The 15,992-nt window shown below is 43.7% G+C and overlaps 2 protein-coding genes across 23 annotated transcripts in view; one reads left to right on the forward strand and one right to left on the reverse strand.

Annotated features, from left to right (window-relative positions):
* Positions 1-7,058, reverse strand: part of LOC146357484 (zinc finger FYVE domain-containing protein 26-like) — a 68,656-nt gene extending 61,598 nt beyond the window's left edge. For 4 of the 16 annotated variants that reach the window (XM_084848649.1, XM_084848669.1, XM_084848680.1 and 1 more), the window contains exons 1-2: positions 4,159-5,286; positions 925-1,003 (exon numbers count right to left, since the gene is read on the reverse strand). In XM_084848649.1, coding sequence (XP_084704775.1) covers positions 925-1,003; positions 4,159-4,349 — 270 coding nt within the window. In that variant the 5' untranslated portion in view covers positions 4,350-5,286. Of the gene's footprint in view, positions 1-924; positions 1,004-4,158; positions 5,291-6,923 lie in introns of those variants that run through there. The other 12 variants (XR_014789955.1, XR_014789956.1, XR_014789958.1 and 9 more) reach the window with 9 other exon arrangements.
* Positions 4,977-13,622, forward strand: LOC146357485 (galectin-related protein A-like). 7 transcript variants are annotated; one of them, XM_084848749.1, is made up of 5 exons: positions 4,977-6,044; positions 7,120-7,214; positions 8,651-8,739; positions 12,426-12,606; positions 13,082-13,622. In XM_084848749.1, exons 2-5 carry the CDS (start codon positions 7,164-7,166, stop codon positions 13,223-13,225), a joined length of 465 nt encoding a protein of 154 aa, XP_084704875.1. In that variant the 5' UTR covers positions 4,977-6,044; positions 7,120-7,163; the 3' UTR covers positions 13,226-13,622. The 7 variants fall into 7 exon arrangements, with proteins under 7 accessions (XP_084704875.1, XP_084704863.1, XP_084704885.1 ...); XM_084848737.1 differs by having other exon boundaries at positions 7,125-7,214; XM_084848759.1 differs by having other exon boundaries at positions 4,977-5,225.
* Positions 13,623-15,992: the final 2,370 nt, after the last annotated feature.

Below are 15,992 nucleotides of genomic sequence, written 5' to 3' on the forward strand. Positions count from 1 at the left end.
CACTTTTAGAGCTTTTCAAGATTTTAGGAATTGGGGAGTGATTGCAACTAGTTTTCCAATCTACTTTGAAATTTTCAGTGCAAACAGATTGCATGCCCATTTGAATTACTCAACTGACATCAGCAACTTACTGGTAGATATAAACCCACAGATTTGGGCTTCTAACATAGTTCTAAGTTTGGAAAATAAACAGGAGTTGCACTAGCTTAGTAATCCAAGGAAGAGTGTACTATACCATTTTATAGCCTTGGTCAAGGTCTGGTTTTCCCCCCAGTGTTAAGAAGTCATAGGACTGTAAGGTTATATAGTTTTTAAAATAGAATGGCATCGGAGGCCGGGGGGGGTACTGGAGTTTAAACTTAATTCTTTAAAGGGGAGGAAGAGGGAGAGGGGGAGGGAAGGGGAAAGAATCTTCTTTTTTCTTCACTTCCTTTCCTCCTCCCTTTTCCTTTTTTTTTCTTTTTCCTTCTCTTTTTGTTATTGTGCTGTCCTCATCAGAATATTGTATTGTTGAGAAATTGTAGTATTGATCAGGTTGTTGGCAATTTTGGTATTGTTTATTTTATTTATAAAGAAAAAATAAAATATTCAAAAGAATGTCATAGGGCTGGATCCAGACTAAGTCATATTTAGAGTAGACCCACAGAATTCAATAGGATTTATGTTAGACATGACTAACTTAAGTCCCATTTATCTCAGTGAGTTTACTCTAAGGTGACTAACCCTGGATCGAACCCACAGTATGCAAAGAACGCTAGTTAGCTTTTTTTTAAAAAAAAACTTTTTTTGTTGTGGTGGAAGATGGCTTTGAGACTGCTGTCATTCTTGCAACAACAATTCTCAAATTCCTTTGGGTATTACAGAACATCTCTCTACTTGGGACAATGCATTTCCCTATTTGGAACTGGAAAAAAAAGTCTTCACCTGTTCCCATGCTAGCCACTTCTGCAATACAAGGAGCCAAAACCAAGCAAGTTTTTGAGGACTGTGATTCGATCCACACCTACAAAGACAAGACATACTCCAAAATTAAACATTTACTTCCTAAATTCAATTATCTAGAAGTCCCAATAACATCAGTGGAAATTACTCTTGGGGCGCAATCCTATGGCCACTAGACAGCGTCTAGACAGCAAACAGATTTTTCGGTTTCTGGGAACTAAGCTCAGAACCAGCACTTTGAGCTCAGTTCCCAGAAATCTGACTCCCTGCTCCCGCCCCCTTGTAGGAGGGGCAGTTTGGCCCTGGTTCCACGCTCAGAACAGCAGTACAGAGCAGCCAAAAAGAGGCCATTTCTGGGTGCAGGGAGGGGATGGGACCACAGAAGCGCCATTATGACACTTCCTATGTGCCATCCAGCCCCCACCAGGCACCCTGGTTAGACAGCCAAAATCGGCCGTCTAGCCACAAATGCAGGGTGGCCAGAGTGAGGAGAAGATCCCCTTTGCCCCCTGCCTGCCCTTCATTGGGCAGCTGACTTTCCCCACAGGATTGCACCCTTAATTGTGCTTTGAACTGTAACCTTAGCAGGTGTTGCTCATAAACCCTAAAAGCGATGGTTCTCAAAACTCCATGCTGAATACATACAAAAATACACAACACACACACACCCTTCTCATATACCCTTTAGTTTCAGTCACCCAAAGATCTTCCGTATCCTCCAGCTACATTTTAGTAGTTCTAGATGTGCCGTATGGCAATATAAACTTATCTATTGGGGTGGGGGAGAGGAGAGCATTGAAGAATGCAATATATGCTTTTTCTGCCCCAGACACTTTTTCCTATAGATAACTCTAGTTTCATTTTTTCAAATGAGAAAAAAATAGTTCCAAGGGGGTGTCCATTTCATGTATTCTCAAGAAACACAGTAAACAATTGTAAAAAGCTACTATGAAGTAATGTTTCAGGCTTCTGAATTTGTTTGCCTGGCAGCATGTCTATGTTAAAAGCAATACACATGACATTAAAATCCTAGGTTTTAAATAAGAGTCACTTACCAAAAACCCCCAACACCAATTCTCAATTGTAGAAGAAAGACTAAGTGCACCCCAAATCAATGGAACATGGGCAGAGCAGCTAGGGCTGCATGCATGCAAGTTTGTTGCTGTTTTTAAGCTGGAACCCTGACAACCAACTTTTAACAGGGAAGGAAGGGGGGGCTGCTCCCCATTCCCCAAAAGCTATTAAAATGTTTTAAAGAGCTAAGAATACATGCTCAGCGGCCTGCTTCCCCACATAAAGTGCCTCAAGTTGGATTTGGGTGGATGTTTTTCTTTTAAACTAATGAAGATTTCATTAGAGGAAAATCTAGAAGGCTGCCCTTTTCCTCATAAAAACTATCCTGCTTAACCACATTAACAGAGCAATCCAAATCCAGCTGTCCATGAAGGGTTTGGATGGGGCAGAGGTGCTTCTCCACCAGCAGAAAAGAGTCCCACTAGCAGTGGGCCGCATCTGCCCTAGAACACTCCCCCAACACACCTGCAAAAAGCTCTGTTAGACCCCCCAAATGGGGCATTCCAGGGACAGGACAGAAGCAGCCTTGGATCTGCTGGATCCAAGGCCACTCCATTCACTAGGAAGGTCCCAGGATCTGGCCCATCCTGTATAACAGCCTGGAACTGGCACAACTCCCCATCACCACCATTGAACCAACTGGCAGGATGGGGGGCAAAAACCATGTGGGACAGGAATAGGTAAAAATACGCCGCCACCCCCCAACATATACACACCTCCCACCATGGCCTGTGCAAGCTAGCGTGACTTGGAAAGTGACAAAGGATCCTCCACTCTGCACATATACCCCCAGCCCCACTTAGGATTGCCCTGTAAAAGCTCATCTAGTCCAGCAACCTGTGCCCAGGAGCAGTCAGCCAGATGCCTTTGGGAAGCCCTCAGGCAGAGCGTGGGAGCAACAGCTATCCCCTTGGGGTTGTCCCCTTTTACAGACTCATAAGTATGTCTGTTTCTTGAACAGCAAATAAGCTCTGCCTTCTCTTGTTTTATATTTGTATATATTCTATAAAGAATCCAATAGAAAAGTAGAATTCTGACAACGGTTAAGCCACCTTGCCATACTTCCATGTAATATAAATTCTTTTAATGTTGCCATCTCTTCTGCTTGTTAAACAAGACTGAAAGTGCTAAGCATGTTTACTCAGATGTAAGTCCCACTGTTTCTAATGGGTCTTACTCCCAAATAAGTATATTTAGACTGGAATCCTATGAACATTTACCAGGACATAATCCCGATTAAATATAGTAGGACCTACTGAATAAACATGAACTTGAGCACGCTCCGGGAGAGAGCGCAGGACAGAAAGGCCTGGCGTGCTATGGTCCATGGGGTCACGAAGAGTCGGACACGACTGAACGACTGAACAACAACAACAACTGAATAAACATTGCATTGCATGAATATAGTAGGGTACATTTTAATAAACCTGAACACAGTTAAACATAGAATTCCTGGTATCTCCAAGTAGGGCTAGGAAATACTCCTGCCTGAAACCCTGGAGAGCTGCTGTCAGTTAGTGTCAGATGGACCAATGGTCTAACTCAGTATAAGACAGCTTCTTATGTCCTATGTTCTACATCCTATAGTATAAGCATTAGTATGTAAACAATAATAAGGAAACACCCTTAAAAGCTACTTTAAGGCTGCAATTCTATACAATTTTCCTGGGACTGAGCTCCAATGAAAACAGTGGAACTAACTTCTGAATAGTGATGAATAAGGTAAAAAGGTAAAGGTGTCCCCAACCAGTCGTGTCCGACTCTAGGGTGCGGTGCTCATCCCCGTTTCTAAGCCGAAGAGCCAGCGCTGTCCGAAGACGCTTCCGTGGTCATGTGGCCGGCATGACTGAACACCGAGGTGCACGGAACACTGTTACCTTTCCTGCCAAGGCGGTACCTATTTATCTACTTGCAATTTCTTGCTTTCGAACTGCTAGGTTGGCAGAAGCTGGGACTGAAGACGGGAGCTCACTCCGTCACGCAGCACTCGGGTCTCGAACTGCTGACCTGCCGACCTTCCAGTCTGCAGTTCAGCGTCTTAACCACTAAGCCACCGCGGTAGTGATGAATAAGATTGCACTGTAACTTGAGACTCCTGCTAATAAGTTACAGTAGACAAAGTAAAATCATGGCAGCACTTACCTCAAACGGGAAGGGCAGACTATTAGAGCATGTAGGATCATTTCCACTTTTTCAGAGCCATCCTCCTTCCACTGATGTAACTGAGGAATACAGGCCTGTGCAAGTTCCCAGTCTCCCCTCTGCACACATTCGCAGAAAAACCAGAAGAGCCGTTCCAGGGAGGCAGATTCCTCCTTACCGAATGGATACATCTTCTTGCTTCAAAAGGCAAACACCACGACTCATCAGAGCCTACTCCGAAATCGTATTTACCAAACTTTCACCCGCAAAGCGCTTCCTAAAACGAGAGAGAAAATTTGCAAAGAGATAAGTGTTCAGGCAGGCAAGCAGCCCTTTCAGCCAACCAAGCTTGCAAAATTACTCCTGCAGGGGAATAATCCACGCATCCTCGCCGCAGAACTATCACAGGAAGGAGAGACTCTCTCGCGTCCTGCTCGGGGTCTGATCTCACCGGGTGGATCTTTCTCTCTGGTTCCTATACTACCCCTAGCTTGTAAAGGCGGCGGGACAGGAAAAGAGTAGCCCTTGCCTCGGATCCCAACCACCTGAGAGAGCCACCCGCTGGTGGGATATATGCCCAGCGCCACTGTCCGCTTATCCTCCTGTCTTCTGCCTGCTCTGGCTGTACTCCCGAACAAAAACAAGTCCTATTGCCGCGGCCATGTTGAAACACAGATCAGGTGATCTAAGCGCCAGGCGTAGGAACTGGCTTAGTGGAGAAGACGCCATCTTTCTCTAGGGCAACGAAGCCCAACAGGTGCCATCACTCAAGCGGGCACGCAGCGGCGCTTGCCCCTCTCTCTCCGCTCGGTCTTCCCGGAGGAAACCGGAGCGTGGGAGGCGCGAGCGCACGGTGCGCCCTCGGCAGGGGCGTCGCTGCTCTAAGGTGCACGGTGCGCCGCCTGGCAGGGGTAGCCAGCGCTCCCGCCCCACTCAACGCCCCCTTCCTCCCAAAGGATAGATCAGGAGGGAGTGTGTGGTGTTGGGTGCTGCTGCCTAAAGGCGCACCGGGTGAGTGCCTGGCGGCCGGTACCTTCCTCCTTGGTCTTTCCTACGGGGAAAATCGGGTGAGAAGTGCATTCTGTCAGGGTGCTGCTTCCCGAAGGTGCAGAGTTGCTCTTTCTCAAAAGAAAGGTCAAGGGGGAATGGGCGCTGTTGGGCACTGCAGCCCAAAGCTGCCCCCAGCACCTTTGCTTAATGGTGACCAAACTCCCCTCCTACCTAGGTATTTCCAGAATGAAAGGCTGGGTTGCAAGAGGGGAGTTTGCTCTTCTTGAAGCTCTGAGCATCTTCTGGCATTGTTACCCAATTCACCCCCCCATTTTTCCCAAGGCTAAAGCAGCAAATGGTACATACACCCTTCCAAGTCAAGGTGCCTAGTACCTCTGAATATGCATAGAATTGCCTTTAAAGCTGAGGTGGCCAACTTCGAAGGGGCTGAGGGACCAGAACTCACCTGGGACCCCACCCTTTGCTAGATTTGTTGCTGCAGTGCCACCACCAATTTTGGTTAATAACAAAATCACATAATTTTGCTTGGAAACAAGGCACATGCTGCCCATATGCCTTGTTTTAAAATAAAATGTAGTCTTTTTATTGCTTCTGCACTGCTGAATTTCTGTGGCAAACTACGGGGGGGGGGGGGTTGCCACCACCACAGCATATTCAGCAGTAGGGGGTGTGGAGGAGCTGCATGTTACCCCTGCCAGGCTGGCCCACCCATGAAGCAGGGTGAGGTGCTGGCATCAGGTGACAGAGCTGGAGGGAGGACAAATTGCTCCCACTCACCCTGCTCTACAAGCAGCTGTCAACCCTCTATTTCCCCTTCAAGAGCCCCACGGCCAGAAAAAGCAGCTGCGGGGCTCTCCATAGAGCTGGTGGCAAAGGTGAGGGTAACCATTTGTATAACTGTTCTTATGAGTTATCACAGTAGGCTACAAAGAAGGGTAAATGGTAAATTGACCGATACAAGGTTCCATACAATTGTTCCTACCCGCAGAGCCACCACTTTATCAAGAACATGAAATAGATAAACCTGCTTATTTTAAGCATCACGTGTGGCAGGGACACATATGGGAAAGTCCAAATGGCCATGTGCTCTTGTAATTTAGATACACAGTAACCTGGTTTGCACGTCATGACAAGCCATCGTAGGGTAATTAACCCTCAGGGCCCCGCAGCATGTGCCAGCTGCCATTTTGAATATGCAAGCCCTGGCTGGCAGTGGCCATGGCTTGGTGTGCTGTGAGAACCCGGGAGGTGGGATTGCGTGAGGGTTACACTTCGTTGCAGCACCCCAAAGGTTAATTAACCCATGGTGGCTTGTTGTAATGTGCTAATTGGCCCTGTGAAATGTGGCTGTGTTAGCTACACATACTAACGTGCACACAAATTACATGCAACTTCCTACATGGAAATGACATTTGTGTAGGCAATTTGTCATGTGTGCGATGGCTCTTATGATTTTGTACACCTGAAAGAACATAACCCTTTTGGCTTACCCTCACATAGAAGTTTTGGCATGGATATATGTGAAAGAGAATAAGGAAAAGGAATAGAATGTCTTTCACAGCCCTACAACTCTACAGAGTTCAACTTCTGTAATATAGATACCACAACTCCAGTATTCCTTCTTTGAGAGAACTGAGGCCAACAAAATATTTCACTTTATATTATCAAAGAGTCACTGAACATTGATTTACAATATACAGCAATATCACAGAGATTCTTCCTAGGCCATGCTGAAGCCAATTTTTGAAACTTACTGCTTGAACACTGGCAAGGATGCAAACCAATACAGCTTCTTCCTTCTTACCCTGTTGGACGCGCAATTGAAGATGTTGACTGTTGTGACTCAGCTATCTGTGCGGGTGGTGTCAACTGGTGTTTGCTAGAGATAATGTTTCCTATGATATCCTCTCTTTATTCTGGGTCTTTTATTTGTTTTTGTGTATATGCAAGAAAAGAAAAGAAAAAAAACATTTTCTGTAGACTTCTCAGGCAGCATGAACGTAACAGCCCCCCAAAAGATGCCAGAAAATGACAGGTGCACAAATGTAAGTATACAAATCTGCTTGTACTTTCTAAGAGGAAATATGCCTGTGCATGTGTAAGTGTACAAGCAGGAAGAAGTGAGTGAGTTTTTATTTAACATCATCATTCTAACATCATATCTCTTTGAATCTTGAATAACTTTCAGGTATGGCAGAACTAATCCCACAAATGCCTTTCGAATATTTGTTCAGACACAGTGCTATATAGGAATCCCTCAGAGGTACTGAAATCACACAGAAGCAATATAAGCAGAAGGATCTTTATAGTGGTCTCTTTTCAGTTTGTTAAACAGTATTAGTTCATTTTACAATGACACGCAAGAGCAAAAAAGAGGGCTGGGAGAGAGGGAGACCAGACAACAGGAGTCAATTTGTTCCCCTCTGCAAGTGCTACAGTATAATTTTTTAAACAAGTAATTAGCTATCATATTTTACATACTACTCATCTTAAGGGTCTATGGGTGCTTCTGTATCTGGCTTTTATTGTGCAATCATACTGCCTCATTCACGGAACTGTATGGGGAGGGAAGGGTGGCAGATGTTGTCTTCCATTTGTAGCCCTCCCGTGTTTTTTTTCTTACCAGAAAAAATCTCTTAAGGAAGAAAAGCTGGAATAGCTCCAAAATGCCTTTTGTTTGTTAGCCATAGGAGCCCTCCATCCCGAAGCACCCTATACCAGAAAAATGCAGTATCACTCAAGGCTGCAGTTCTAAGCATACTTACAAGTGGGACATACTTCTGTGTAAACGTATTTAGGATCAGGCCACACAAGATAGTTTCTTTTCTCCCTAATAAATCCTAAACTGAACATAGAAAGGCTGCTGTTGATTCCTTCCATGAAACAGTAGTCTTGTATTAAAAACTGTCATTTATTAAAATTGCATTTTAGGATTATTATGGAAAAGACCAATAATTTAAATGAAGAATGTTTGTGTTGCTAGCCTAGAATATTTTGCATCTGGGCTTTTACCATAGCCAGTGCAAACTTTAGAAGCAACAGCATCATGTGATAGATTTGAAACTAAACTGCAAAGTAGACTCTTGTAAAATCCTGGACTAGATTAGGGTTTGTCATACGATATGTCTGCAGATGAACATTAAGAGTCATTCAGTATATTTGTGTATTAGCAGTTTGCAGTCTCACAGGGGATGTGTGAGTGGATGCACATTTCAGACATTCCTTGGCAGTCTTCTAGTTTGCAACCCATTCTGTGGGATGCCCAGCAAGTATTTACACAATAACTCAACAAGGCTGGAGGGCAGAGCTTGAAAAATATTCACAGCTTGGGAGAAAACCCTTTGAGAAGGCATGCTTGTAGATATGCCATTTACCCAAGCTACTAATAAATATACACACAATTTATCACATACTATTGTAAGCTATCATACAGATGTAATTATTGGACACACATTCAAAATGACTGGTTTTCCCCATTTAGGTGGAGAGATATGTTGGTGAAATTAAGGGAGGACTGAGGCCGACTATGAAAATCACTATCATGGGGGTAATATGCCCCACCCCCAAAAGGTAGGTGTCAGGAATGAATTGGAGCGTGTGGAGATGTCTAGCAGCTCACATTCAGAATGGGAACAGCCAGAACAGGAGGAGGCTCCCTTTCTAGTGAGCTCAGATATGGCAAGGCCTTCTTCCCAAGACCTTGAGGGACAGATGGCTCAGCCTGAACGCCCCCCCTTTCCGCCTCCATGAGAACCCAGGTTTCAGGGGAGGAGGAGAGTGGGGGGCATGACCTGAGGGATGCTAGGGTCCATCACAGAGCGAAGCAGGAAAAGTCAGAGGTGGAGCTCAGATGCTTCACTAGGTTGGCTATGTGTGAAAACCTACAGTCAGGGCCAGAAATATTGGAACAAGGATAACTGTTTTGGCACTTGGCCTCTGTACACTACCACATCAAAGTTGAAAGGAAACACACCCAGATGGGAGCAGATGGGAAAGATGGGACTTTCAGCTGTAGTTCAAGGGGTTTGACAAAAGTGGGGCACTAGCCATTCAGGAAGAACAGCCAGTGGCATGCACACCCCCCCATCATTGGTGGCTCATAAGTAATAGAACAAACCAACATCATTTCAAACTTAAGGATCGCCTTTAATACCTGGATGAAAATCCTTTGCAGTCAATGACTGCCTGAAGTCTGGAACCCATGGACATGACCAAATGCGGAGTTTCCTCCCTCGAGATGCTTTGCCAGGCCTTTACTGCAGCTGCCTTCAGCTGCTGCTTGTTTGTGGGTCTTTCTGCCTTCAGTCTTGTCTTCAGGAAGTGAAAAGCATACTCTATTGGGTGGAGATCAGGTGACTGACTTGGCCATTGAAGAAGATCCCACTTCTTTGCCTTGAGAAACTCTTGTGTAGCTTTTGCTGTATGTTCTGGGTCATTATCCATCTGCAATATGAAGCGGTGTCCTATTAGTTTGGCAGCATTCGGCTGAATCTGAGCAGAAAGTATAGCCCTGTACACTTCAGAATTCATCCTGCTGCTTTTATCAGCAGTCAGGTCATCAATAAACACCAGTGACCCAGTTCCATTGGCAGGCATACATGTCCATGCCATGACACTGCCTCCACCATGTTTGACTGATGATGTGGTATGCTTTGGATCATGAGCTGCTCCTTTCCTTCTCCATACTTTTCTCTTCCCATCATTCTGGTACAAGTTCATCTTGGTTTCATCAGTCCAAAGAATCTTATTCCAGAACTGGGCAGGCTTTTTTAGGTGTTTGCTGGCAAAGGCTAATCTGGCCTGTCTGTTCTTGAGCATTACCAGTGAGCATTACCTTGTTGTGAAGCCTCTGTATTTACCTTCATAAAGCCGTCTCTTGACTGTAGATGTTGACAATGACATGCCTACCTCCTCAAGAGCGTTCTTGACCTGGCTGGTTGTTGTGAAAGGGTTCCTCTTCACCATGAGCAGAATTCTGCGGTCATCCACTTTAGTTGTCTTCCATGGTCTTCCAGGCCTTTTGCTGTTGCTGAGCTTGCCAGTGAATTCCTTCTTTTTCAGGATGTTCCAAACGGTTGTGTTGGCCACTCCCAAGGTTTTTGGTATCTCTCTGATGGGTTTATGTTGCTTCCTCAGCCTAATGATGGCCTCCTTCACTGGCATGGACACCTCTTTGGACCTCATGTTGGGAGTTCCAGTGAACTCCCAAATGCAACATAACACTCAGAACCACCTCCAGGCCTTTTGTCTGCTTGATTGGTCATGGGGTACCCAGGAAACAGGCCACACCTGGCCATGCAGCCGCTTGTCAGCCATTCATTCCATTACTTATGAGCCACCAACGATGGTGGGGGAAGGTGTATGCCACTGGCTGTACTTCCTGAATGGCTAGTGCCCCACTTTTGTGAAACCCCACTTTTGTGAAACCCCTTGAATTACAGCTGAAAGTCCTGACTTCGCTTCCATCTGGGTGTTTTTCCTTTCAACTTCAATGTGGTGGTGTACAGAGGCCAAGTGCCAAAACAGTTTCCTTGTTCCAATATTTCTGGCCCTGACTACATAGTAGGGAGCCACTGTAAGGGAGGGGCATCCCTCCGAAGCTAGTCTGGCAGAGGAGTTCTTGTTCAAACTGCTGGCAACTTCTCTAACTTCCACTTTGGCTCCTCTGTTGATATCAGTAATTGTGTGGATTAGCTATTTGCATTGTAGTCTGAGAGTTTCCTAGAATTTGCATTTGTAAGGAAGCTGGTCGTTAACTAATAAAATAGTGAGCCTGAAGCCTGGTATCCTGGAGTGTGTTGATTGTGAAGAGGAAGAAGAAGGATCGTGACAGTAGGTCTGCCAGCTGGCATTCTGGCAGCGGCTTCGTGGATGTAGCTGGCAAGGATTACCTATAAGTAATCTATTGAGAAACAGCATTCTTTGGGTGAAAAAGGAGAAGTTGTATTGCCAGATTTTATTTTAAAAGCGATGCTCTTCCTCTCTCTTTCTTTCAGAATATCAAAGTAACATTAAATATGAGCGATAGTCACTAGTTCTGAACACTGTAGCTCCATAGAGCATAACTGATTATTCTTACTTCAGACACTCAGATTCAAAAGCAATAACTTCCTAAGTGGGGCACCCAAGTTTGCTGTGAGAAAGAAACAAACTAAATAATTGTATCCTAAACTCCTTTCAGTTTAGATTATTCTTGCTATTACACACTCTAAAAATACTGTACAAGAGTGACACATGTGTCTCCAATTTCAATTTAGGGGGGGAATGTTTTGGAAACACTGCCCTAGCATGCCTCTTACTTTTGTTATTTTGGTCAACTTTGAAATTCAGGAGTTGAGAAATGTCAGAAGCTTACAGTCCACAGGCAATTAATGTAGCAGGCAGACAAAAGTGTTGGAGGTTATTCTCTAGTCCTCTAAAGTCTTCTGCTGATGCAAGCCCCCACTGAATTGCAACACAACAGGAGGTTCAATTCTGTCACCTGTGGCCTGAATCAGGATACAGTTTTGCTTTTTATCACACTGTTAATTAGGTTACTAATGCCAGGATGCCTTTGCTGTCACTAACAACTGTTTTGTGGATGGCCACTGTTAGTAACATCATTGTCATGTTTATACTTTCTGTATTTCATTTTCTTCTGACTTCACTGCTTACAATCCCCGCTTCCTGAACCATGTATACTTATAGTTGAAACTCAGGATAACACTTTATCCATCTGATGAAATGGACTAAATAAATAAAACAGCTTATGCCATAATTTGTTAGTTTTTAATGTGCCACACTTTTTGTTGGTTTTGCTGCAGCAGACTAACACAGCTACCTGCTCTGAAAATTGTGTCTCTCTGGTGGGTGTTACAAATCAGTTGGAAATTAAGAAAAAAAAAGGCGGAATAATATTTTATCACGTCTATGAATGAGGAGTTACATCACATACAATGGCATTGTCATTCTGTGTCTTTGTGCTGTCTCTTATAGAATGCTCTGATGTCGTTCTATAAAAGGTAGGCAACCTCTGTTTCTTATTTGGTGTATGTCTCATGGCAGTTCTGGTATTGCTGTAGCAGCATCCAAGACAGAGCAATTTAGCGGCTTCTGCCCCATTGCTGGTGGAGGTAAGCATTTAATAAGTAATCCACACTTACTGTGAAAATAAATATGACCTTACAAGGCACAGTGAACTCTTTCCTTATGACTTTTACACTATCCTGTTAGATTGCTGAAACGTTTGTTCTTTATCACATATTCGTTCTTTGCAGTTTTTCAGTGACTTTGCTCTGTGATCCCATGGATGATCGTACAAGCAAGGATGTTGGGCTATTACTTGTAGTCAGCTTTATTGAGAAATCCATTGTCCGGAATTCACGGATTGCTGGGAAATGGGGTAAAGAGGAAAAGACGATTCCCTATTTCCCGTTTACAGCAGAGGATTCATTTAAGGTAATTTTACTAGATAGCATGTATAATGAAAATAAATACATAAATATAAAGCTGCCGTATAATTAGCCCATCTTGCCCATTATTGTCTGCTATGCTGACTGGCAGCTGCTTTCCAAAGCCCATAGAAGAGTTCTTTCCTAACTCTTTAGGTTCTTTAACCAGAAAGCGACTGAACTTGTGACCATAAACGTGCCCTCCACATTTGCTCCTTTTGTATTTACAGGAGCAAAAGGGAGACTAGGTAGAGTCTGGTAGATCTTTCAGTGTGATCTTTCTAATTCATTTTCTAAACCACCAAGCGGACAGTAGCCCTGCTTAAGCCCCTCTGAAATTAATAATGGAACATAAGCACTTAATATCCATTAATTTGTGGGGATTTTGCATGCCCAACTTTCTCTGGTTTGCACTCAGACCCTGCCGCTGCCGCCGCCGCCGCCGCTGTTATCGGTCTCATTTGCTTTTCATTCTCTTTCAGATGGAACTCTTATGTGAGCATCAGCAGATTCGGGTCCTGCTTGATGGACGTCAGCTTTGCAGTTTCAGTCACCGTGTGCAGCCTATGCAAAGAGTGACAACTTTACAAATCTCAGGCGACCTCAAGCTCACCAAGGTGGCTTGAAGGAAGGAATAAAGAACCCTGTATTGTTACAGTGTTATGGCAAAAGTGCTTTCCCTATGTCCTTTGAAGTGCTTCCTTACTCTTGTTCTTATGTATACCTCTTGAGATTTGAAATGTTTGGGAAATCCAGGTTGGGGTGTGTTTCATTTCCTCTTAGGGTTTTTTTTTTTTCTGCCAGCAGAATATAAATACCTGCTTTTTACTCTAGACTGAAGGACTGCAGTGGCTATGGTTCTAGATCCCTTGAATGCTCATTTTGTTACCCTCCCACCATTCTTGAGCAGTTTTGAAATTATTTTTCAAATTTTAAAAATAATTTCAGTAATATGAATGGTAAATGTATATGCATCTTTCTTTCTTTTTTGCAAAATAATAAACATAGCATAAGGCTGCCACACTCCCTCTGACATCATAGCTTCACCATTCACACTCCACACAGTTGTGTCAAGTTTGTGCTTCTAAATAGGGAACCAAATACAATTAAGCTAATTGTGCATGCAATGTGAGCTGATCATACAAAAACTCTGAAAAATACAGTTTTGTACAAAAGTAGGCTAAGAATATGATGCCAGTGTTCAGGAAGGTGAATATATCCACATATATTCATTAGAAGTTTTTGCATATCCCTAGTTTGGAATCCCTAGTTATCTTGACTACAGCCTTTATTGAAAATTGCTAGCCTCATTTTAGCTAGCAAATAATAACTAAACATATATGGTGTTCCTTTACTAAATTTATGCACACTACTATTCATATTCATACAGCAGCAGTGCATCAGTTCCTCCCCCTATCAAACAAACAAACTTAATGTCAGTTCTACCTTGGGTTGAACAGGGACAAAATGATACACTTTGCTCCCATATCAACCTACCAGTGTACTGAGGTCATCTTTGGAGGTTGTCTTCCAGGTGCCCCCATCATCAATCAGGTGTGGTGTTTGTCAACCAGAGAGAAAGTCTTGGTTGTGCACCCCATTTATGGAACCCCTTCCCCAAAGAAGTTCACCTGGTGCTAACATTACCACCTTTCCGGCACCAGGTGAAGAACTTTTTATTTTCCCAGGCTTTTTCATGTACTGTTGTTTTAATATGTTGTGTTGTAAAAAAAATCAAGTTAAAATGTAACATCTTGTTTTTGTAAACTGCCCTAAATTTATAGGCCAATTAGCTTAACATCTGTTCTGGGTAAGTTGGTTGAAAGCATTATTAAAGGTAAAAATTAGTAAGCATATAGAAAGGCAAGCCCTGCTGAAAAAGAATTGATATGGCTTCTGTAAAGGTAACTCCTGTCTCACTAAACTTTTAGAGTTCTTTGAGAGCGTCAGTAAACATGTAATCCAGTAGACATTGTTTACCTAGACTTCCAAAAGGTTTTTGACAAAGTCCCTCACCAAAGACTCCTGAGCAAACTTAGCAGGCATAGCATAAGAGGGGAGGTCCTCCTATGGATCAGTAACTGGATAAAGAACAGAAAGCAGAGAGTAGGAATAAATGGTAAATTCTCCCAATGGAGGGAAGTAAATAGTGGGGTTCCACAGGGATCTCTATTAGGACCAATGCTTTTCAATTTATTCATAAATGATCTGGAGTTAGGAGTGAGCAGTGAAGTGGCCAAGTTTGCCAATGACACCAAACTATTTAGGGTGGTCAAAACAAAAAGGCAGTGTGAAGAGCTCCAAACTGGGAGAATGGGCATCTAAATGGCAAATGCAGTTCAATGTAAGTAAGTGTGAAGTGATGCATGTTGGGGCAAAAAATCCCAACTTCAAGTATAACCTGATGGGATCTGAGCTAGCGGTGACTGATCAAGAAAGAGAAGTTGGGGTTGTGGTGGACAGCTCAATGAAAACGTTAACCCACTGTGCGGCCATTGTAAAAAAGACAAATTCCATGTTAGGCATAACTAGGAAGGATATTGAGAACAAAACTGCCAATATCACACTGCCTTTATACAAATCTATAGTGCAACCACACTTAGAATACTGTGTATAGTTCTGTTCACTGCACCTAAAGAAAGATATTGTAGAACTGGAAAAAGTGAAGAGGAGGACAACTAAAATGATCAAGGGGCTGGAGCAACTCCCCTATGAGGGAAAGTTACGGCAGCTGGGATTGTTTAGCTTGGAAAAAAGGCGAGTGAGGTGTACAAAATTATGCATGGTGTGGAGAATGTGGATAGGGAGACATTTTCTTCCTCTCTCAAAATACTAGAACCCGGGGTCATCCCATGAAGCTGACTGGTGGGAGATTCAGGACAGATAAAAGGAAGGACTTCTTCACACAGTGTATTGCTAAACTGTGGAATTTGCTACCACAAGGCACAGTCATGGACACCAATTTGGATGGCTTTAAAAGGCGGTTAGACAAATTCATGGAGGAAAAGGCTATCAATGGCTACTAGTCCTGATAACTAGAGCCTCTAGTTATCATGCCAAAGCAATAAGCATACCACAGAAGCTGCCATTCTAGTATTTTTGCCTTTTCCCAGTATAGTACAGAGGGTCATAAATTACTGGCAGCTGCCCAAATGATTTCTGTGCAGCACCAATACTTGTAAATGAAGAGCAGACAAATACGCCAAATAAAATAACCCTGTTATTCAGCATCAGCACCAGGTTTTTGAGAGTCCTTGGGCAAGACACCCACAGTGGGCCCCTCCCTCAGTAAGTCTACCTTCACACTCATTGTCACTAGTTGCTATCGCACCTCATCCTCTTTCTCATCATTGCTACCACTTGCTTGGCAAGTACAGAACAAGGACGCAGTGG

The sequence above is a fragment of the Heloderma suspectum genome, chromosome 1 (assembly GCF_057233095.1).
Source record: "Heloderma suspectum isolate Gila_16-S chromosome 1, 16-S_ref, whole genome shotgun sequence".
Classification (NCBI taxonomy): Eukaryota; Metazoa; Chordata; class Lepidosauria; order Squamata; family Helodermatidae; genus Heloderma; species Heloderma suspectum.